The sequence below is a fragment of the Stigmatopora nigra genome, chromosome 15, assembly GCF_051989575.1.
Source record: "Stigmatopora nigra isolate UIUO_SnigA chromosome 15, RoL_Snig_1.1, whole genome shotgun sequence".
NCBI classification, from domain to species: Eukaryota; Metazoa; Chordata; class Actinopteri; order Syngnathiformes; family Syngnathidae; genus Stigmatopora; species Stigmatopora nigra.
The window spans coordinates 5,189,523-5,212,916 of NC_135522.1; the positions used below are offsets into that span (position 1 = coordinate 5,189,523).

The 23,394-nt window shown below is 46.2% G+C and overlaps 2 protein-coding genes and 1 long non-coding RNA gene across 4 annotated transcripts in view; 1 reads left to right on the forward strand and 2 right to left on the reverse strand.

Moving 5' to 3' along the window:
- rai1 (retinoic acid induced 1) overlaps positions 1 to 11,349 on the forward strand; it is a 40,890-nt gene extending 29,541 nt beyond the window's left edge. Inside the window, exons 2-5 of the mRNA XM_077735219.1 lie at positions 19 to 6,321; positions 6,429 to 6,522; positions 7,146 to 7,195; positions 10,476 to 11,349. Of these exons, the coding sequence (XP_077591345.1) occupies positions 91 to 6,321; positions 6,429 to 6,522; positions 7,146 to 7,195; positions 10,476 to 10,484 (6,384 nt within the window). The 5' untranslated portion in view covers positions 19 to 90 and the 3' untranslated portion in view covers positions 10,485 to 11,349. The remainder of the gene's footprint in view (positions 1 to 18; positions 6,322 to 6,428; positions 6,523 to 7,145; positions 7,196 to 10,475) is intronic.
- Positions 1 to 11,550, reverse strand: part of LOC144209053 (uncharacterized) — a 50,712-nt gene extending 39,162 nt beyond the window's left edge. Inside the window, exon 1 of the long non-coding RNA XR_013328963.1 lies at positions 11,465 to 11,550. This is a non-coding gene — a long non-coding RNA (uncharacterized LOC144209053). The remainder of the gene's footprint in view (positions 1 to 11,464) is intronic.
- An 899-nt stretch (positions 11,551 to 12,449) lies between these two features.
- Positions 12,450 to 22,725, reverse strand: srebf1 (sterol regulatory element binding transcription factor 1). 2 transcript variants are annotated; one of them, XM_077735222.1, is made up of 19 exons: positions 22,038 to 22,725; positions 20,480 to 21,046; positions 19,874 to 20,043; positions 19,656 to 19,793; positions 19,361 to 19,582; positions 19,154 to 19,268; positions 18,874 to 19,031; positions 17,761 to 17,977; positions 17,512 to 17,696; positions 17,171 to 17,432; positions 16,914 to 17,080; positions 16,362 to 16,530; positions 16,187 to 16,295; positions 15,987 to 16,096; positions 14,941 to 15,073; positions 14,704 to 14,869; positions 13,678 to 13,866; positions 13,498 to 13,609; positions 12,450 to 13,424 (listed from the first exon to the last, which is right to left on the reverse strand). In XM_077735222.1, the coding sequence occupies exons 1-19, from the start codon at positions 22,138 to 22,140 to the stop codon at positions 13,207 to 13,209; spliced, it is 3,510 nt and encodes a 1,169-aa protein (XP_077591348.1). In that variant the 5' UTR covers positions 22,141 to 22,725; the 3' UTR covers positions 12,450 to 13,206. The 2 variants fall into 2 exon arrangements, with proteins under 2 accessions (XP_077591348.1, XP_077591347.1); XM_077735221.1 differs by having other exon boundaries at positions 12,450 to 13,427; positions 22,038 to 22,724.
- Between the last annotated feature and the right edge of the window lie 669 nt (positions 22,726 to 23,394).

The window sequence follows — 23,394 nt, forward strand, 5'->3', positions numbered from 1 at the left end:
TTCTTGTCATGTCTCCAGAACCCCTTACCCCCCTTCCCTCTTTCCCATATCACCTCCCCCTCCCTGTTCTGCTTTCAGACATTGGGTGCTATGCAGTCCTTCCGTGAGCGCGCTGGTGGTTACCATAGCAACCAACCCTGCTACCAGCAGGAGCCCCACGAATTATCACGCCTGGAAACATACCGACAACACCCGCATCATGGCCATCCTCAACTACCCCACCCGGGGCCCGGTCCGCATCCGGGACCTGGACCGGGGCTTTCGAGGTCAGCCTACGAGTCCCGTCCGCTAGTCAACGCAACTAGCATGTCTTCCACTGGGGGAGCGGGAACCGGAGTCGCACCCAAGGACTGTTACGCCCAGCCGGCCTACTCCGGTTTCCCCGTCAACGGTGGTGCCAACGCAAATGGACGTCCGGCACCCTCGCAGACAAAGAAGAAGATCCCCAAATTCCCCGTGCCAAGTTCCAGTCAACACCTACAGTGTCACGGAGGTTACGGTAACCCCATGGGCCCGGGGACGTACTCCGCCCAGTACATGAGCGGGGGTCACCTTCAACAGAAATGGGAAGAGCCGTCTCAGATGACGGCATACGACCACGAGATGGTTGGGCGTGTGGAGTCCGGGGGTCCTACTACCCCAAACTCCTCACAGTACATGGACCAGAACATGCGTAGCCACTCCCAGGGCCAGTGCCACCAGCCCCCCACCACCTCTTACCCCAGCCCCCTTCACCAGTCGCACCCAACGAATCCTTCCCCTTTAATGTACCCTCAAAGTCACTTGCACTATCCCCAACCTTCCCCATCTCCTTCCCCTTACATGGAAAAGTGCAGCCCCATGCCACCATGTTACAAAGGTTACAGCATGGCTGCATCCACTCAGTACAACAAACAAGTGAGCAGCCACGGCACCCTGAAACAAGGAGGCTACAGACCGTCCCAGAATAGCTACGGCTACCAACACTCGAGAGCTTACGAGCCACAACCACCCCTACAACCTATGACCAACGCCCAGGAAGCCCACCCCAAATACCAACACTTCAGCCAACCGCAACCCAGCTACTGTCTCTCAGAAATGTCCGTCAGATCACCTGAACAATATTACCAGACCTGCAGTCCCTCCTCCAGCCACTCCCCCGCTCGCTCTGTGGGCCGCTCCCCTTCGTACAGCTCCACCCCTTCGCCATTAATGACCAATCCGGAGTCATTCCAGTATGGGCAATTACCCGTCACGCCGGGGTCAGCATCGTTGTCTTCATCCGTCTCAACGACCCATCCAGAGCAAGGCAGTATGCTCTTACCCCCGCGCTCGCACCCTTCTCCTAGTGTACCCCCCGCCACAGCCCAGAGTTTCACAAACACGCTACAAGGACCTACAATGAAGGAGCGTTTCTCAGAGAAGCTGCTGTCAAACCCCAGCTTGTGGAGCCTAAATGCCCTCACCTCCCAAGTAGAGAACATATCCAACAATGTCCAACAGTTACTGCTTTCCGAGACACTGGTGGCCAACAAGAAGACCGCCAAACGAAACAGTGGTGGAAGCAACAGCAGTTCCGGAAGCGCGGTGTCCTCCAAAAAGGGCGACGACTACAAGAGTCCATACCCAGAGAGTAGCAGTAGTCTAAGTGGAGGCCCCCTGCCGGATATGTACTCCAGCGTTCAGCATCAACGGATGCCTTTGGAACTACACGAAGGGGGCTACTCCAGCAGTAGTGACGAACAACTGGAGAGGGGCTACTACTACAGAAACCAGGGTAGGAGCCCGGCAAGGCCTCACAGCAACACGCACATTAACGTCGACACGGTTTCGTCCTGTTCCATGACATCTCCAGATGACGTTTCCACCAGATCTGGAGACTCAGGATTGCACAACTTTACGCCCGACCCAATTAGCTGTCGATCGGTGCAAGGAGGAGATACGACTCCCGTGAAGAGCATCGGTGACGGGAGGTCTCCGCTCAGCATTACAATTCCAAGTCCAATTAAACCCGACACGGACTCTTCTTCCGACATACACCAGATCAACGAGCTTGTTAAAGAGAACTTCGAGGAATCCGCCTGGACGGAGAAGTCGACTGAGAGGGAATCAGATGTGGGAGCAAAAACACCAGAAAATGGCGCGGATGTGACCAAAGCCCTCGAGAAAGAGGAGAAATGGTTGGACGGCGACAAATGTTCTTTTCTTTATGGCCAAGTAGACAAAGAAGAGGCAGAAAAAGACTTTTGCTTTGCGCAGACGGTGTACAAAGGAATCCAGAGAAAATATGACACAAATTCACTGGAACAGTCCCCGGCCGCTTGCTCCGAGTCCAGCCCCAATTTAGGCCATGAAATCAAAGAAGCGTACAAATCAGAATCATCAACTACTTCGGAGAGTTCACTGAAAGCATCGCCTTTCAATCCCGCCAGGTCCTTGGAAGCCAATCAATATTCCTCAGAGAAGGAGGACAGCTCAGACAACACTTCCCTTCAAATTGAAGCCTTCGAGGACGTGCATTCAAACATTGGCCATTCACAAAACATAGACTGCAAAGTATTCGGTGAGGAAGTGGTCAGAGAGGAATCGACAGATGTACGGCAGATAGATGAACGAAAACAAAATGATTTTGGGCCTTCCCTCTGTGATGAGGTGAAAAAAGAACCAACCAAGTTGGAGAACATTAGCCAGCCATTGAATTGTGACTTCATGAATAATAGACTGGCACCTGAGAAACCTCTGGCCGACCTTTGCAACAGGACAAAGAACCAAAATGACAAACTTGCGGGAGTCCCCGCGCATCCAAACGTGGCGGCGCCAGATGCTTCTTCCAGAGAATCGGCCATCGGCGACACGGCTCCACAGCCCCAATCCGCCATGCCGGTGTTCTCGGCTCTCAATGACAAGACGACACCCAATCCGGCCCAGTCCAGGGATCACATTGATCACAGCGACGTTAAAGTGCTAGAGCCAGATTCTCCACAGCTGCCCGGGAAGTCGATACTTCCCTCGGCCCCCTCGTGGGCAGACACGCCACCCTCCCCAAAGAAAGGCGATGAGGACATGGAGCCCGGCCTCAGCTGCTCCAGTGCCGTGACCCCATTGGCCAAGCCGGAGCCCGTGGCCCCATCTGCTCAACCGAGGGCATTTGGGCGCAAGCACGCAAGAGGGAGAAGGAAAATGATGCTTTCGGGGGTTGACATCAGGCGACAGCCCAGTTTGGAAAGGGACGAAGATAAGGAGGATGCAGAAGGAGAAGAAGAAGATGAAGAAGATCCCCTGGCTCTGGAAAAACCCTGCAGGCCCGCAAGCAAAACAATGCTGTTTTCCGATCAAACTGACTTGGCGCAACAGGAATCGATAGTAAGCCAGACGACCAAAATGTTCACTGAAGGACTGGCTTCCAGAATGTGCACGCGTTCGTTCAATTCTGCCGACTTGGCATCTAAAGGCGAGAGTCCTTTGAAGAGGAAACCGGGGCCAAAACCTGGACCCAAACCAGGGCTAAAGAATGGCTCCAACCTAGGGACAAAACCTGGAGGAAAATCAGGCTTGAAATCTGGACCAAAGCTTGGGTCCAAAACTGAACTTAAATCAAATTTGCCAGATCCAGAGGAGAAAACTGAGGCTTTGGGTAAACGAAAACCGGGTCCCAAACCAGGGTTAAAAGCAGTTTTGAAACCTGGAGCTAAAGCTACTTCAAAACCAGGTCCAAAACCAGGACCAAAGCCTGAACTCAAATCCGCAAGACTTCCCACAGCCACTGAAACTATTCCAATTAAAACAATTACTGGCCGCCCCAAAAGTTCACTTCCCAAGCAGACGCAGAAAGAAGAAAACTTTCCACTTTTGACAGGGCCACAAAGCAAAGCCAGGAAAAATACAGATACTCCATTTACACAAATAAACCAGGATCCCAAATTATCAAACACAGAACAAAAGTCCCAAAATGTCCTAAAAGCACAAGAGAATGACAATAAAAATATGACCTTAAGGTCAAGAAAGCCCGCACAGACAAAAGTATCAAAACAAAACGAGAAAAAAACCCACAAAGGCGTTCCAACACCAGAACTGCCCGAATCGAGCACAACAGATTGCCCAAAAAATATGGAATGTGTAACCACAGAAACAAATCAGACTCTAACTCCCCATCATATAAAAAAGTTTGACACTCAATATGAACTTCTTCCACCTTTAAAGACTGAAGAAACAACAACACTTCAATGTCAGTCATCCTTAGAAGGTTCTACCATTCCAGTAAAGAAGAAGAGGGGTCCAAAGCCTAAACCAAAATCCCTCTCACCTACAACCCTGGAGCCCGTTATCTCCACTCCAAAATATTCTGATGTTCCAGGAACCAGAAGAAAGAGAGCACCCCCCACAAAAGATCTCGAAGCACCCCACCAACCCAAGAACATCCCCTGCAACATTACCGAAACTGATCAAGGTGACGTCCCGGCTATGGCTGCTCAGTGCCCCACCCGAACAAAAGTGCTTCCACCCCGTAAAGGTAGAGGCCAGAAATATGAGGCCATGGTCCAGAAAATCACATCTCCGGGCTCCAAAAAACACATCCAAACTTCTCATTCGGATCTTCCCGATGACATGGCAACGAAGGACATTTCCCCGCAATCTGTGAAAGACGGAGAACTGGCGATTCCAGTCAATGGCACGGAAATGATGGAAAGCGAAGTGAAAAGCAGACAGGAGGCCATCAAACACTTGGAAGTGGGCATAAAACGAGAGTGCGAAACACGGGAGATAAGTCAAGAAGGACCGTTTTCAGAGGAGTTGAAACCAAGTCTGACTGAAGAGTCTGTAAATAACCAAGGTTTGAGATCAGAACAGAAATTGTTAACTGTACGTGATACTCAGAAAACCATGGAGGCTCAGGTAGACCTCGGTCCTCGAGAAGAATGGACCCAACAAGTAAAAGCGCTAATATCAGCAGACGGTTCTACCAACAGATCTTCAAAACGTAAACGGTGGGCCATGGTGGAAAGCGAAGATCCCTCGGCCGTAGCTTTGGAAGCGGGGAACTTAATCGTGACCACCCCAGGAGCGGCCAAGCAGAGAGCTATTAAAAATAACCACGAAATGCACTTAAAGCAGAAGAGGAAAAGAAAAGGTCAGGTTGGAAAAGAAGGACCCCAAGCAGCCAAGGAGATAAAAGTGGAAGTTACAGAGCAACAAGTTGAGGATAGCACCATAACTCCTTTAGAGGTTGCCACGCTGCCAATCAGCGCCCATGATATCAAAGAATGCCCCGAGGTCCACAAGACAGACGTGGTTCAAAAACCCAGAAGGGGGAGGAAACCATTAGCAAATCCAGCTATGCGGAAACGAGGGAAAGCCTTATCCAAGGAGATTTCCGACAAAAACGGGAAAGTCTACAAAAAGCCGGGGCCAAAACCTGGAATGAAAGACGCCATGGAAGTCATTGAGGCCGTGGTGAGGGCCGCCGGTTACGAAGCGGAGAGAGTGGACAGGGAACAACGGGAGACGGAAATAGACTCTAGGGAAACTGAAGAAAAGGACTCCATTTTGGGTCCGGTTGTGACAGTATCCCCAAAACAGACAGAGAGTATTTCCGTTAAAAGAATCCGAAGCAGACCAGTCCAACAACTCCCTTTGTCTTTTTGTCCTTACGTACGAATGAACAATTCCAAAGCCTTTTCCTCTTGGTGCGCCATTGTCAACAAGCCCGAGGATACGCATGTCTTTCAAAGACGGAGAAAAAAGGGAATTCTACGGATGAAGAATCCATTCACGGTAGCAAAGGTAGAGCCGGGCACTGCCGCCATGCTAAGGGGAACCGTCGTCAATACGGATCTGAACGGTCGCCATCTTACATGTTGCCTGTGTGGAAAACCGTCCAATTACAGAGACCTGGGCGATTTATGCGGTCCTTACTACACGGAAGATGCGCTTCCCCGGAAATTATTGACCGCAGAGCCCATGAACTTCCACGGAGAGGTGGAAAAAACTGAAAGTAGCCAAGAACCGTGCACTTCGTCGATGGTTGGAGAAGAGCGACATGGTCCAGGAGAGGCGTGGCAAAACCATGGCCGTCGTCATTGGCCTTACCGACGAGCAGAAAGAAGAGAAAGAAGATCTGGCGAGGACCTCCCGCGAAGAATTCCCCTCCGAGAGAGGTTAAAGAGGATGAGGCGGCTCCAGTCTTCCGATAAGCAAGACGGTTTGATCCAGAGACTCCAAAAAGAAGCAGAATCTGGTGAACACTGGGCCCACGAAAACTGCGCCGTCTGGACTAAAGGGGTCATCGTGGTGGCCGGACGATTGTACGGACTTAAGGAGGCCGCCCAAAATTCCACCCAAACGGTATGACAGTAAATTTCGACCGGAATACCCGCTAGGAGATGTTTTTCCATTAACTTTCCAGAATTTTTTCTCTGCTTTTTTATTGGTTACCGTGGGACTGACGGCAGAACTGCCATCAGTGCCGGATTGCGGGGGCTTCGCTCAGTTGCCGTTGGAGAAGCTGCTCTCGGAAATACCACTACGCTTGCGCCAAAGAGATCGGTAAGACAACACGGGAGCCTACAAATTGCTGAGCGATGCGTTTTAGTCATATATCCTGCACCAAAATGGCTGAATGTGCAGTTTCTATACAGGCACGTCACCAAGCGTCCACATATTTATCCACACACTTGCTTAAAATGGGTCTTGCGGTTGATTGGTTCACTACCTGACCATACCAATCTAAACTATCATTAGCCAGTCTCCTATTGGTGCATTGACCTCAACCATATACCTATCAAGAAAGCCACATAAGGCTATTGAGCCATAAGTTTCCTTATGTATGCATGTACTATTATTTTTGGCTGCCAAGAAAACAGTTTTTTAGCCACCCAAGTTACGTCATGTTAGAGATGTGTGAATTTAAAAAGCCGTCACGTCTGCCCAGGCACTTAGTGGGGTGGGATTAGTTGGGGTGGGGAGAGCAGAAGGCCCATTTCCCTCCCGCTGCGTGCTTCAGCCATACGTGACGGCCTGCCTGCCTGCGTGCAAAGCTTAGCATCGTCTCCTCATTCTTCTCCTCCCTTCTTCCTCCTCCATTTGCGCCGTATTAAACTGGTTACGGTTTTCCTACTTATTATTTTTCTCTTTTGCTTTCCACACCCACTCCCCCCCCCCCCCCCCAGGCTGCACCTTCCACGAAGACGACTTCTCCATCCAATGCCCCAAACATGAGGTAAGAACCCCCCCATTTTTGAAAATATCAGTATAAACATTCCTTCAAATCTTCACATATCATCACAAAATTATATAAATAACAGTTCAGTTCATCGCCATACAAATAATAATCACATTGTCTTCTTCTAAGCCTTCAAATCAGGTGTCCAAACTATAGCCCACGGGGCAATTACGGCCCTGTGCCAAGTTTTTTTGGGGCCAACCAATGTTGAAAACATGATAGAACTTTATATCTGTTGACTTTTCTATTGTAATAATACTAAATGAAGTAAACAATGACTCTCAATGACCTGGCAGGTTAAAATATGTTGAAATCAAGTTAAGGAATGAATAAGAAAATATACATTTCAACTTTCCATTCCGAATGCATTGCGGTGGCACTTCCCAAATGGTCCTTGCAAACGTGGTGCTTGAAAAGGGAGGAGTTCAGCAGGAGGGCTGCTTTGGAGCCCTCACACACAAACTATGTGCGTAAATACAAAAGGGATGAAGAGGTTGGTGTTCCCACAAGCACACTTGAGCGGATGCCTTCGATTTTCTTTCCTCGGCGGACCCCCCGATCTTCTGGTTTTGCTTTTTTTTTGCTTTTTTTGTGCTTCTCGCAGAACAAAAAGCAGTTCTCATGACTACACGTGTAGACCAGTCAGTAGGGGGGTTTCTTCTTCTTTTGGCTTCACCACTTGTATTTTGTGCACTTGCAGTCGGGCCTCGGAATCAAGTCACATGGAGTTCAATCCATTCAATGTTATTATAAACGACAACAAGGCAGCATTTATAAATGTCAAGGCACTTTTCTTTTTCGACAGGAAGCGAAAAAGGAAAGTAATGCATCACTGGCAAAAGAGAGAAAAAGCGCAAACTCAATCCATTGGGCAGAGCCCGGTCGTCTTAAACCCAATCCAAATCTAAAACGACGTTTGGCATGCAAAACAGGGTGTAATCTGACACATATAGTGACTAAAATACATGTGAAGCTTCCCATACATAATAAGCCTGAAATCATATTTTTCCTCATTATGTATACATCTCATCTCATTTTCTGAACCACTTTAGCCCCACTAGGGTGGCAGGGGGTGCTGGAGCCTATCCCAGCTGACTTAGGGCCAGAGGCGTGGGACCCCATGAGTCGTTGGCCAGCCAATCACAGGGCACAATGAGACAAACAGGCAAATCAATCATAGCTAATGGCAATTTAGAGCGTCCAATCAACCTACCATGCATGTTTTTGGAATGTGGGAGGAAAACGTAGTACCCAGAGAAAAAACTCCCACAGGCCCGGGAGAACATGCAAACTGCACAGAGGTGAACCGACCCAAAAACGTGTTGAGTGCGGAAAAAAATATACCCCAAATAGATTGCACCCAGTGCAATCGCCTTCCTTGCCTATTGCAAAAACCGTCCCCTGAATGACGTTGTTTCTGACAGCGATCCAATGACACAAACCACTGGAGGGAGCCTTGTAAGCGCCATTGTTTTCACTGCGCGGACGCTACCTGCTGGTGTCTCATCTTCATTGCAGCCTCAAAAAAAAAGGAAGGTCAAAAGCAGCGTGAGGAGGCGAGGAGGGATGGAGGGATGGAGATGGCTGACATTCAGCAGGGAGCATCCGCGCATTCAGGCAACGACGCCCCCCACACATCCCTCCAAACACACACACACACTTTCTCTCTCTCTCTCTCTCTTTCTCTCCTCCACACAGACTGACAGTGATGAAACGCTGGCTACTGATCAAAACACCCCACCCACCATCAGTGCCGCGACGTGCCTTGCATGCAACAAAACAACACACACATTCTTTTCTCCTTTCGCTCGCCGACTCAGTTCCACCGTCCCGTTCAAGCCTCATCCCCGACGGGCTCCTGCCTATTTTTTTTCGTTTCAGTCATGCCGCCCGCCCTCATCCGTCCATCCCTTCATCTCCTCACCCACAAAGTCTGCCTTCACCTCCACTCCCACGTAGGAGAAAAAAAAGGAGGACAAGACAGAGAGGGAGAGGCGGTGGGAAGCCGTCATCATCAATGTGTGTGTGTGTGGCAATTTAAGCAGCGGAGCCTAATCAAAAGGGCCGACGCATGCACACACAAAACACACGGCGGCGTGGAGCAAACACCCGAGGGTCTCCTTGTGAACACCCGCACATGAAAGGTGAAGCGGCGAAATACGCCGCCTTCAACTCCAGCGAGGTGACTGGGAGTGTGAACACAAAAGCTCGTTAACAGACCACCTAAACCGGGGGTGGGCTAACTTTATTCCCCTGACCGTGGGCCGCTTTCAGGAAAATCCAAGGGTCAACTTGCAATCTTTCCACTTTCATTTGTTGTGCAATAGAATTGAGAAGGGTGTTTTTAAAATGTATTTTTTGGGTCAATTTTGGCTGATGGGATGTCCAATCTATTTTGATTGGGAGGGTGGGCAATGATTAGTCAAATTGAATTGGACATGCCAGACTTCCCAGTTGAAACTGATTTGATCAAAAGAAGATTAAATGGATATAAACAAAATTTCCACTGTATTCCCTTTTTGTTCTTATTATTTATATACATTAAGTTGTATTAATTATTAAGTTCCTCAACGATGCAGAAAGTGTTCTTCATGGGGTATAAATATACAAGCATATTATATTTATATACAGTAAAATAAAGAAAAATTCCATGACAAATCAAACTTAATTTTATATAGGTTGTCAAGCAAAATACTAAAATTCCATGCAGTTTCCTACATTGATGTCAACATGTATATTTAAAGGACTTTTTCTGACTATCTCCATCTAGTGTTCAAGCCAAAAAGTGCAACAAAATGCTAACTGAATTTAAGCTTCTTGTGCAAGCTTTATTCGGTGATATTTTCCAATAGAAAGTGGGCAGTAAGTCGACATTTGGACATCCTTGAGCTTTTACGCTTGCACGGCGAGAAAGCGCACACAAAGTAGAAAAGGCCTTGTTTGCGTGGGAGCGCCAAACAAACACCGCGGTTCAATCAGGAGGCGGAAAGGAAGCGCATCGCCTCAATTAGTGGGCGTTCCCGCTGGGTTGACGCTTTCATGTGTCTGTGACACACATCTGCCGTGGAACACAAAGATGAATGGCGAGCATCAGCAATTCGCAGACGCTTCAGGGGGTCAAATCTGGAGCTGTTATCGGCGAGATGTCCAATCGTTTTGACTGTGGAAATCTGGCAGCAAATGATTCTTTGCATTTCATATACTGAAAAAGACTGGTTTGCATTTGTATGGGCCCTTTTTTTGTTGACGTCCATCTCTCTTTTCTAACCTTCTACAGGATTTGTAAGATATCCGCATGGACCACCTCGAAAAAGCGAGGCAAAGATAAACGGCGTCCTAACAGCTTCCTAATCCTATAAAAGCGGACAGGATGACGGCCACCCAGACGTGGCTCGGAAAGCGTGACCACTCTGGAAAACCATCCTGGAGAGAGCGACCCCTCAAGGACTGGCAAAATGTTCTGGTCGGTCTGAAATGCTCCGGGATGTGGGGGGCGGGGACGGGGGGACGGGGGGGTCCGCACGTACCACTTTCCGATCTGTCACTATCGCGTTTGCACACCTGGCCGACAGAGATTGGACAGGCGCCTCCATCTGTCTGCCCAGTCTGGGAGCCAAAAAGGGTTGGCGTTGATGGCGGTGCCTTGAGATACGAGTGACTGGGGCTTGGGTTTTTTTTTTTAGATACGAGCACCATATGGCAGCAATAGGGCAAAAAAAGTAGGACATACGAGATAATATCCATCAGGGGTGTCCAAACTTTTTTTCTCTGCTGCTTTCAGAAAAAAAAATCAACCAGGCAAAATGTATTTTCTATGAAAAATTATTGGCCATTAAAATAATTAGTTTCCATTGAATGAATTAAAATGTATTGCCATTGATGGCAATATATTGGATTTAATGTGTATTATTGTAATTAGCTCCAAGCAACAAAAGTATATAGATATTGCAATGCATATTTAAAATTACTCTACCAATGCAAACCAATGGAATAAGAACGTGTTTTGTTTTTGTTTAAGTAAAACAATACTACTAATGAAATTCTACAGTTTTAACCATTGATTCTAACTTGTCAGGGTTTGAAAGTCACGGTTTTAATGACAAGCGCCACCTAGCGTTAACACCGAGAAGCCATGTGCAGAATGCATGCGTGTTTTGCAGTTGGACTTTAGTTTGGACACCTTTGCGATCAGAATTCAGAGTATTTGGACACAAATGCATATATCAAAGCAAAACACAGATAATAATAGAAAGTAGCAATACTCACTGTGTTATATTCTTTATCCGATGGATGAGTGCAAGTTTAGATGACGAGCAAACAAAAGGATACGCATGGTGCTTTGGAAGTGTAATCAGTAGATTGCAGTCAGCAAGGTGCTGCTCGTTTCACAGTAGAAGCTCATTGGTCAGACTGGATCAGCCGGCCAACACAAGGCAACGCCCACAGCAAACATTTGTGGAAAAGTTTGGTCAACATTGTACTCTAAACTTAAACAGTAAAATACAAAAGTTATTTCTCAAGGCACCAATTGAAGACTTTGGAAGTGGATATTAATGTGCATTGGCATTTTGAATGCAATGCCCTTGGTCAAGGTTAAACATTGGGTTCTATATGGGAAATATGGGGGATAAAACATATACAAACATTCAATAGCTGCCATTGTCTTCACATTAAAAAGGCTCGGGTGGTCTGGCTGCATATTTTCCGTACAGTTGATGGTCATCGGTGGTCCGAGGGTCGGAAGGTCAGGTGTGGAAGAACGTTCCGGATGGTTCCTAAATGCCAAACATTCAAGACTTTTATTATTTCATGGTGTACAGTATTTGATGCTGTTTAAATGTAAGATGTGCTGTACTAATAATGACTGTGTATAGTATTTCCTAGAGATGTTTATTTTCTATAAAATGGAATATGTTATTGCTTATAAAATATCATTAAAAGAATCCATGGATGAAGTTATGATGTCCTCTTTTTGGAATGTCACTTGTTTTAGTTGATGCATGCCAAGTTTTTTATTTGTTTTTTTTAATGATTGACTTTATTTATGTTCATGTTTGAACTTGATGACACAGCATTTGCTTTGTTGGACATGTTTTTGTACCGCCATTGTTAAAATATACCAGCATCTTTCAACACTGCCCTTTTTTTGTCTTTTGTCAATGCACATAAAAAATGTATATTAAGGTTTTTTGTTTAAAAAAAACTTACCTGGCAACCAACAGATGCAACAAACTCAAAGACACTAAAAAAATTAGTAAAAAGTGTTTTAATATTGACATGAATGACGGCGATGAAATTTGATAAAGACCCACAAACAATGTCCTACATAATAGCAACCTTATTTTGTTTTTTTGTCTTAAATGCAACTACTGCCTTGAAAACACTGAAGAGACAAAAATTCTGCTTTTTAAACTGCCAAAGTCTCCTTAGAAAGAAAACCCAGTTCTTGTTTTTTTTAGCCAAGTGTTTTACCTCACAATGTCGGCGCGACACCAAAACGACAAAGACGTTTTCCGCGCGATCGTTTTGGATTGGTGGGACGCAAACTGCCACTCTCGACCACACGTCATCACCATGGCAACACGGCATTCATCGTTCCACGTGTGCGAAAATACTGCTCGATCAGAATCAAGTGAAATATAAATACATTATTAATATTATCATATACACGTCAAAAAATAATAACAATAAGCAAAAACATGAAGCTTCCCGCGTCGCCCGTCTGGCTGAAAACGGCACGACGGGCCTAGTGCACATTGACCAAATATGGTCATTTTCCTCTGGGAAAATCAAAAGAAGCTACGCACTCGTCATTCAAAGTCCAATGTCCAAAATAAAGATGAGATGGCGCCTCTCGGAGGTCAAACCCTGGCACTGTGCTGGACTCACGTTAGATTTTGTTCATAATTCAAATGCGATGACCTCGTCGAGTGCCCGAAAAGGGCCGATACGACGAGCCAGTCCGTTCTAACATCAATACTACCTCAAGCCTTTCATTTTGTTTCTTTCTAGCTGTTGGCGACAGTGGTGCCGCTGCCCAGCTTGATGATCATTTGCTGGCAGTCGTGGAGGGTCCGCTTGTCGCCCAACTTCTCCAGCGTGCGGGCGGCATCGGCCAACATGCCCACCCGCTGGCCGGGAGCCGACAGAAAGGACGGTGGGAGGTAGCGACACGCTAGCATCACGGCTTCCGCCTGTTCGCGTTGGCCCGGTCGCGTCTCGCACTCTTCTGAGGCACACAAAAAGCATTTAAGTCGTTTTATTTTTTAAGACGTCCAATCAAGTTAAAGCGCACTCACCTGTCTTTGTTCCGGGTGTGGCTCTTCGTCGCAGTGAGCGGTCTAGCAGCTGGTGCGTCCGAGTGGGACTAGCACCCGCCATTAGCCGAGCTGTGGCTTCGTGGAGGAACAACTGCAAGGAAAAAGGTGACTTTATAGTATGGCGAGAGCGATCTACTGCGAGAAATTTGCAGAACGTACCCTTCGCATGGCCGGTCTGAAACTCTGCGCCAGCTTGCGTAAAGAGCTGAGGTCTTGCTGAAAGCCTTGGAGCTCGGGTGGCGAAGCCTGCTGGACGGCCGTGGGGCCCGTGGCGACGGCCTGCTGCTGAAGACGCCATACGTTTGTCCTCATCACTAACAGGAGGTCGCATAGCAGCAGCTGGACAACCTGCGGATGAAATGTACTTGGATTAACATGGAAAATTCAGTTTTAATACTGAGGTGGTCATTAAAAAAATAATAATTTGAGAGTTGATGAATAATTGATCATTGAATGGTGGTGCGACGAAAAAGTGGTTAGTGCAGCCTCACAGTTCTCCCCGGGCTTGCATGGGTTTTCTGCGGGTACTTTAGTTACCTCACAGATTCCAAAAACATACATGCTAGGCTCATTGTGTGCTGAATTGATTGGTTGACCTTTGCCTCCTTGTACCCTGCGATTGGTTGGCTTCCAATTCTGGGTGTGCCCTATCAGCTCGGTTTAGGCCCAGCACCCCCCGCGACCCTTGTCAGGATAAGCGGTTCAGAAAATTTATTTATTATCATTTAGAGAGGACCGCACAACGCTCTTGTTGCTGTCAAAACGTCGGGTGGCATTGCTGTTTGTGGTCTCGGCTCTGTGTTGCACTGCAGGAACATTGCACTTAGCATTCACACATGCAATGCAACTACAATGCACCACAGCTCAGGCCATAAAAACGTAAACAAAGCCACATTCGGCCCCGCGCGCGAGCGTGCCGACTCGGCGATAAGGAACGTAGCGCGTTCCGCATGAGTGATGATGCGTTTGCGCCGCCACTTTCCCCGTGTTTACAACTTAACGCACGGCCGTGCGCGAGCGCATCTGTCAGCCACAATTGGCGTGCGTGCTGGAGCATGTTTTATATTTTCACAGACAGACGCCATCGCCGTACGCCGAGTGCCCTCCCGGGAGTGATAAGGGACCACTTTTATGAGGAACAAATTTGCACGCTTGTAAAGACGGGGAGTGCCGCTACGTGTGTACCTTGTCTAAACTGGAGCTGTGGGAATGCGGACCCAAGTTGAGGCTGTCCCGGAGTTGGGCGCCGGCCTTGTCGCTATGGCTCAGACTCAACTGGCAGTTTTCGGGTTTGGATAACATCGCTCGCACTGCGCGGAAGGTGTTGAGGCAGGCTTTGGGGAGGAGACTCCTGATACGGAAAGCCAAAAAAAAGGGCAGATTAGGTGATGGACGTGGCGGGTTCGCCGAGAGTTGACTCACTCCACGTTCTGGAGAGTGCGTGGCAGGTGTTCCACGGTCGGGTACAGCCTCTCAGCCGCCGCGTCGTCTCCTTGGAGCCAGTTAATGATCACCACGGCGACGGAGGACCACCATTTGGAGAGGGGGTCGCAGCCTGGATAATAAAAAAAAGTTGAATTGCTTTATTTTTTATCTTTATCTTGCCAGACGGCGATAGAATCAGAGACAGATGACTAGGTTACAAGAGGGAAGTATTTAGTTTAGAGGCCAAGAGCCACATGGAATTCCAAGTCTGTGACAGCGCCAAGAGGAGTCTGCCATTCCCTCCTCCTCCCCCCTCTCAAGGTGATCACTGATTTGGCAGGTCAGAAGATAGATGAAGCAATTCAGATGATGGCTGGCATTTGGTGTGTGACGGCCTTTGCTCCACGCCCCCTTTTTTCCCCTCAGATGAGCGATCAGTAAGTAGAAAGCGCGGATTGGAATTGAGTCCACTTAATCTCCATAATGTGAAAAGCGACGTTATCTCGCGGCTTCTATTAGGAATATTTAGGTAAAATGGAAGCGGCAGAGCGGGTCAAGGGGGATAACTGGAAAAAGAGTAAAAGGGAGGATTGAAAGTATTGGCCCTAGCAGTAATACTAGAACTGACTTTAACACAATGGTGATGGAGGTCCAATGCATTCAAACTGGCAGCATTGGCTCCAAATGGATTGGACGTCTATCATAATCAATGGCGACCAATGAGTGAAAAGGAAGATGTAAAAAAAAAAAAAATTTAAAAGCTTTCCTGGAAGCAATTAAAGGCAATTCCATTCATTTCCATATGCAAAAGTCATTTCTATTTTTTTATTCTTCTTTTGCCAAATTTAGTGTGAACCAAATACTGCAATTGCAGCAACAAAAATATTTTTAGTATCTAAATATGTCAACTGAATTTTTAAACCCACCTAAAGTCAATAAAATAATGTTTTAATAAAGAAATTAGAGTATATTTTGAAATTAAAAACCAAATAAAATTGTTATATCAGAGTCAAGCCACTGAAACATGGCAAAGATTTACTTACCCGTCACGGTGGCCATGTTAGAGCCGATAGCAAAGGACTGCGAGGTGGCGCCGGCTGCATCGGAGGCACTGATAAGCAACTGCAGATACTCCAGGGCGTCCGCGTACTCCCTGAGAAAAGAGCAACCAACAAACAATTTACGGCAAATAAAAAAATTTAAAAAAATCATGATAGTAACCCGTTTAAGCAAGTCTGCTCACCCCTCGCCATGACTAGGAGTTTTCTCTCCTTTGGGCTGGGCTACGCGATAAAGAGCCTTTTCCAGCAAGTGTTCTCTGAAGGCTTGCGTCACCTGAGCCAACGGGTCCACTGGAAAGAGCATCCAAAAAAGTTTTAGCGGAATGGTTTTGGCGTTATGTCGCCGGGCCAACTCACCAGTGTTGCCAGCTTGGCTGTAGATGCTCTCTTTGGGGACGCTGCGGATGGCCCAGTCTCCGTCCACGAAGAAACGGTGGCCCAGAGGGTGGCAGAGCCACTGCATCGCCGGAGGAACGCTGCCGATGGATGACAGGCACGCCTGACGGGCACTGCTTAGGAAAACGCGCTAAATATGAACAAAAAAATGAAAATAGCAATTACTATAGGCAGTCTGTAATAAAAAATATTTTCATCCTTGAAAATAACACTCAAAAAATAGCTTGAATGGGTCAATTTAGTTGACTGATCTAACTATTTTTTTCATGTAAAAACAAAATACAATTGTTTTCAATAATGTTATGAAGAGAATTTTTTTACCTCTAATTCCTACCATTGAAGTATTTTTTGTTTGTTGATTTAAGTGATTAAAGCTTTTATAAAGATTCCATTTAGTTAAATTGTTGCTAAAAATGCAAAACCTCACTTACAATTACAGTTCAAAAATTTGATACAATAATTAATTGGTTGCTGACATTAGCACTAGCTAAAGGTAAAGTGTAGGGCGCTCACAGAGGTGAAGTGGAGGATCCTTGGCAAGCTGGCTTTGACTCGGAGCGCCGCAGAGACGTAGACCTCCGCCAGGGAAGCGACGGGAAGACAGGAGCCGGCACACTCTGCCAGGTTGACTGCACTCAGGGCCATGTGCACGGCAGACAGGGCACTGCCGTTCAGCTTGCCTGGAGACGGGAGAATCCATATCCTCATACGTTACTCCCAGATGAAAAACGCCACCGTAAATTTCAAGTGAATAATAGCCGACTACTAACCTGTCATGTGTAGTTGGTGCAAGCGATGGTAAACCAGGGCGGCATCCCGACTGCTCTTACAAGCGTCCTCCTGCAAGGGGCGGTCGGACCGCAGACCCCCCGCCCTGGTGGCTAGCCAGCGGCCCACCCAGACTCGCTGAAGGCAGAACCTGAGGAGCGACCAGAGCGAGGCACAAGCCAAGTCCAGCTGAGAGGTGGGCAAGGGACGACTCAAAGCTTTCAGACAAGTCCAAAGGTTTTGACTGGCTTGGGCAAAATCCCCCTATGGAGAAAAAAAAAGGAAAAATAAAATGATCCCGTTTCAATGGCAGCCAAAGAGTTAAGGATGAAACCAAACATACTCTGGCCAGATCCAAGTCCGCTTGCTTGCGGTGCCTCCAGAAGAAGACGGAAGATCCCGAATGAGGTCTGGTCACGGGCTCTCCGTACACAAGAAGTCGGATCAGAACCCCGGACACCAAAATGCCGTTCAAAAGCCAGACGAGAATTGTGGGTAGCATCCAGTCCATCCAGCCCCAGGAATCAGCTGCAAAAAAACACAAAAGGTAAATAAATGAACTAACAAGCCATCCGACTTTCAATTTTCATACCTGCAATATCCAAACCCAGAACATTCCTGCTGCCGGCGTGATGCGTGGCGCTATTCACGCTAGCTGCTCCACTGCCAGATGAGCAGAGCAGGTTGGACAAAGGGTTAAGGGAGAGGAAGAGGAAGGTGAAGGCACAAAGTGCCATACGAGAGCGGTCCAGCATGCCGCCCCCGCCGCCACCGGCCGTCGATGCCGTTTCCAAGGTTCCCATATTTGGCTGGTGCACAGAAAACAAAAAGCAGGTCAACTTAAAGGGGACCTTTGAAAAAGTGAAAAGTTAACAGGCACTTTTTAAGTTTGCTGGTGAGCTGACGGATTTATAGATGTAGACAGAATTTGAGATTAAAACATTCCATTTGGCATAAGATTTATGACTTTCATAAGTGTCACCAGGCTACTTTAAATGCATTAGGTTGGGACTTGAAGCACAAGATGCTAAGATGCTTTTAAATATTAAAACCATAGCAGTACTTTCTACATTGTCCAACACTTTCTTATTAAAAGTGTATGCAAGGAAAAAAAGTCACATCAGTGTTTTTAAGGACCCTAACTAGTAGTTTTAAAGAATCTGTGATTAAAACATGAAATTCGGGAGGAATTCCAACTTTTTATTCATATATGAAATGAATGAAATCATGGCTAGTAATTTAGGGTCCATTTTGGAGGGACCGTAAAAAATAAGCATTAATAAAGACAACTGTAGAGAATGTTCTTCTAATTTTTTTCACACAAGTTGTAGAAGAAGACGTCCTGATAGAGCTTTATTGCAATAAAATGATCTTGACAGTATACAAAGGATGATCTATGTCTTTGTAAGAGTTAGATGACCTGCCTTGTTGCCATGTTTTTCTACTTTAATTATTTATTTCATTGTATATTGGAATTAAGCTAAGCATTTTCAAGGTTTTTTTTTTCAATTTTAATCATTATTAAAGCACTGTTATTTTATTTAGTTTACTTCAACTGGTGGGTAGTAAAAGGCGGCTTAAAAATCATCCACATTGGACTCTTTTGAGATGGCACAACTATTGGCAAGCTGCATTTCCACCACAATTTCCTTAAATGTAAAAAATCCCACAGATCGTTTTCTAATCTAAGAGAGTGACGCCATACCTTGGTGTCCTCTACCATGGGGCTGTCGGGTTCAGAATCGCTGCCGCAGTGAGAGAAGGAAGACGGCGAGCCCACGTCCGACGCCGGTGGCGTGGGCAGCTCGGTCTTAACGTCAGCTGGTCTATCCACTTCCATGGCAACCAGATCTTTGAGAGATCCTGCAGAAAATTTCCAAGGTCACTCAATCGCAAGGGGCTAAACATGGCAAGCATTTTCCACTAAAGATAAATAAACTGAGAAAAGACTCAGGTGAAAGGAAGGTGGTAAGAAGATGGCTTACTGTTTTTCTGAGCCGCCATTTTTAGGGCCATGTTCTCCTGTTTGAGCTTCTGATTGGACTGCTGCAGGAATCGGATGACATCGATTGCTTTCCTCAACACGGCAGATTTATTGAGCTGTGGCACACGAGAAAAAACAATGGCATGCGATATCGACAGTGAAAATCAGAAAGTGGGGATTGGACCAGACCGGATGGAAGATAAGCTACCTTAGCTTCGGTACCCGCCACCAGGTTTTTGAGCTCGATGATTCTGTCATTGATTGAAAGGCGGTAGCGCTTCTCGATAGCGTTATGAGCCGTGCGTTTCTCCCCCTTGGGCGGGGAGCCGCTGCTTTTGCCATTGTTGACGATGCGGTTGATTGGCAGCTTCTCGGGATCCACCATGACGGGCACGGTGGCCAAGAAGGTGGTGCCGCCGCCCACAAAAGCCTTGAAATGAAAACAACATACTTTATTGCCTAATCTTGCGTGCCAAGATATAATTGCTGATGAATGTGTTTACCTGTAATGGCGTGCTCGGAACTGGCGTGGTGTTAACAAGAGTTGTGGGAGGGGCCACGGTGGTGACGATGCAAGGGTCGTGTTTCAGAGTAGTCAACAGTAAAGGTTCAGCTTTGATAAACTGCGATTGAAGAAATACCTGGTGGGAAAAAATAGTCATTTCTAAGTCAAAATAATAGGAAGCGCAATGGACATTTTGGTGCGCGGATAGGTAGGTACTTGCTGCACGTGAGATGGGAGCGTTGGAGTAGGTGGGCTTCCAGAAGTGCTTAGCAGAGGAGAAGATGTGCTTATGCTTTGGAGCGGAGTCTGAATGGCCATTGGCTGAAACTTTGGGGGCGAGGAGGGTATGGCAGCGACCGGTTGGCTCACGCCGTTGGGGCTTCCGGCTGAAAATGGAGAAGTTTGGGGAGGAGGAGTTGAGTTTCTTGGACAGGTTGTTACTGAAATGTGCATTTCCCAACTGACGTGTGATGATTGGGTTCACTGTTTAATAGATTGTAGACCACTAGGTCAACTGTTATCTATCTGTGAGGACGTGATTATAGCATTCAGGTTCACCTTTCTTGTCTTATCAGTTTGAGGAGGATAGGAAGGTGAAGATAGGTTTTTTTTCCTCTAGGAGTAATATTATCAGCACTTGAGCAAATAATGATAAGACTTTTTAAAATTTAAATCTTGGAGGGTTTTTTTTAAACATAGTTACACAGACTGACCTAAGATGGTGGAAAAACATTTTAATTTAGTTTTTTTAAGTATAATGTGGCCTTTAGAGCATATGAAATTAAAAAGTGTAACGCCTCAAAGAATCGTTATAGAACGTACCTGTGAAGCCGTTCTGGTTACTGTTGAGAGCCTGGTTCTGAAATTGCGTCTGTTGCTGATTGGGAGCCTGGGGAGGAGTTTGGGGTGCTAACGGAGAGGAGAATAGTTTTGGAGATGTGCTAATTCTGGGGTTTGGTAGTGGCGAGCCATGAGGTGAAGCCACTAAGGCAGGACCAGACTGGCCCAGAACAGGTTGGGACTTTTCAACCTTGGCTAGTCCGTGCTCGTGCGTTTGCTTGGGGGAGGTCGGCTGCTGACGCGGGGGAGAGACCGACACCTGGGCGAGGGGAGACTGGTGAAAAGTGCTCGGCTTGAAGGCCTTGTCGGGGGTGGACGAACTGCGGGTGATGGGAGGGCCCAGGAGTGCGTCCAGGTGAGGGCTGCTGCTTAAGATGGAGGAAGGAGAAGAAGAAGCAGAAACCGGTGTTGTCGTGACGGGCGGGGAGGCGGGTGATGTGACGGTCTGTGGCGGACAAGAAAGTGCCAAATTGGGGCAGGGTGCTGTGTATGGGGGGTTATCGAAAATTCCTTCCAGGTCTCCATCCGGGTGGAAGACCTTGATCATGTCTGAAAATTAGAAGAATCAGTGATTCTCAGAATGTTCTACATTTCAATGATGATAAGCAATTTTAAGGAAAATAAAAGTTTGGCATATGTTTTTTTGAATCACGAGCCGTGAGAAAATTGAATGGAAAGTAGCAAATGAGATTTAATAAGGAAAATTGGTGTTAATAACAGTTGAATGTTGCTGTTTATTTACAGGTAAACAATCTGGCTAGACTAGCCTTGTGCTTCTTAAAATTCCACTTGTGTTTAGGATGAGCTGATCCCTCCTGGCCAATCAGAGAGCGTCTCGGCCAAGACAGGAACGGGCATTATGAGAGGTTACTATCGGTCACATGTGGGTGGTGTAACACCAACTAATGTCTACAGTGTGAGCCACTGAACAACTCACATTCTGTTGCAAGACAATTAAGACATTGAACAAAATGTCAATCAAAATGTGGACAATACATAACTAAAATGGCAACTTAGCCTTAACGACGCCCTATCAATTATGGGTTAGACGAAACAACAAGTCGGCGGGCTCTGAGATCGAAAATAAACATCTATGAAAAAAGTTTAACAAGTGTTTTTTCACACATTTTCACTCGATTTTGATCGACTTCCGTGAAATTTCGGTCAAATGAGGCTCCGTGAACCCTTCATGTATGGTACGACCGATAGTAACCTCACTAGCCGGAGGCGGGGCGCCTTCACGACCACGTTAGATTTGCCCTTTTTATGCATTTCCCACTTTTAAAAATAACACAAACTATAGGCCCATTATATTGTACAAAAAACATGCATTTTAATCATGTGAAACGACCCGATCTACATTAAAAGTTCCACAACGTGCATTAATCGGCTATTACTATCCTACCTAGTTTAGCTAGCATGGACAAAGCATCATTGAAGGAGTTTTAAAATGTCAAAGAAATAATCAAGGCGCTTATCGGTAGGACTAATACGACTATTTATAGATTGTGTTGGCTCGTTCATAAAAGGAAATTCTTACCACCAATGTCATTTAGCGACAATGCCGAATCCAGATTATCCAACGAAGGATCATCAAATGACAAATCGTCAAACGACACATTGTCAAATGATAAATTATCCATCTTTAGCTTATGTTTTCAAGAAATCCAAGTTCAAAATAAAACGGTCCTGGGGATCAGGAAATTCTCCAGGCAGCTAGTCTTCTCTATCTTCTTGGCAAGCTACATTTGCTAGAGTTAACTCTAAACAAACCGTGGAGAAGATTATATTTTTCTCGATCTGACAACTAACTCGGTTGTGCGAATCCCATGATTGCTCAAGGAAACATGTCAAAGCCAACAGTGAAGCCCATTGACCGCTTCATGTTTAGCCAAAGTAGCCCGCCTTGTTTGGTAATGATGGACATATACTCAAGCCAATCAGAGCCCAGATAGTCAAATCACTTCCGCCTCCAATTAATCCTCCACGTTGTTATTTTGTTTATTTCGTGACACAAGGTGTCCAAAAACAGAGTCCCAATTGGTACAATACCGTCTATACATCCTTTATAAACTATATATGGGAATACAAACCACATCAATTCCACAAATTCAGTTTTTGCCCCACAACATTTCAAAAAATCTAACAGCATGGGCGGCTACAACGTGGGTTTGTCTTCTCAAAGCCAGTAGGCAAAGCGTGTGCTTTACCGTGCAAATGGAAATAAACATCAAGTTTGCTTGACGCGCATTAGTGTAGAACCAGTGAAACGGTCCAATGGGAGGCAACGGCTCGGAGTGGGGTGATGTGACGTCACAACTGTGAGCCTGACATTACGTTTAAAAGCGACAAGGAAATAAATTAATGGCAAAATCTAGAAAAGAGCATTTACACCATGAACAGGTGCATAGAAATAAAATAATTTTTAATTACATTTATTTGTATCAATCTAACTCGTGTTTTTCCACATCATGTGTTGTTGGTTAAAGGGACAATATTAATAGTACTTCCCTCTATCCAGATGCATCACCATTGTTGTCTAACGTATTGTAAACATCTGAAAAAGCAAACCTTTTCAACAAATAAAGCCCTCACAAAATAAAAGCCACTGAGTGTCCATGTATACATACAAAGGTGCTGCTCTACTGAGGTATGGGATGGAAATAGGTCACTGACCTAGAGTAACACAGATTTACTGTTGTCAAGACCAAAGCAAAGACTCAAAGCTTTAGAGCAAATTTTCTGTTATTGTGGGAGGATATTCCTTTTTTGAATTTCTCCACTTGTACCGAACACTAAAAACAGCCCAAAGTATGCAGTATTACGGTATCTTCAACTTTAACTTACTGTTCATATTATAACATGGTGAGAATAGGACAGCTCCCAACTTTTTAACA

Coding starts and splice junctions, on each gene's coding strand:
- srebf1 (XM_077735221.1), bottom strand. CDS start 22,140: ATGGATAATTTATCATTTGACAATGTGTCGTTTGACGATTTGTCATTT. Junction 17,697..17,760: donor TCTGGGTTTGGATATTGCAG/GTATGAAAATTG, acceptor GTTTTTTTGCAG/CTGATTCCTGGGGCTGGATG. Junction 13,867..14,703: donor ACAGCTCCAGTTTAGACAAG/GTACACACGTAG, acceptor TTTCATCCGCAG/GTTGTCCAGCTGCTGCTATG.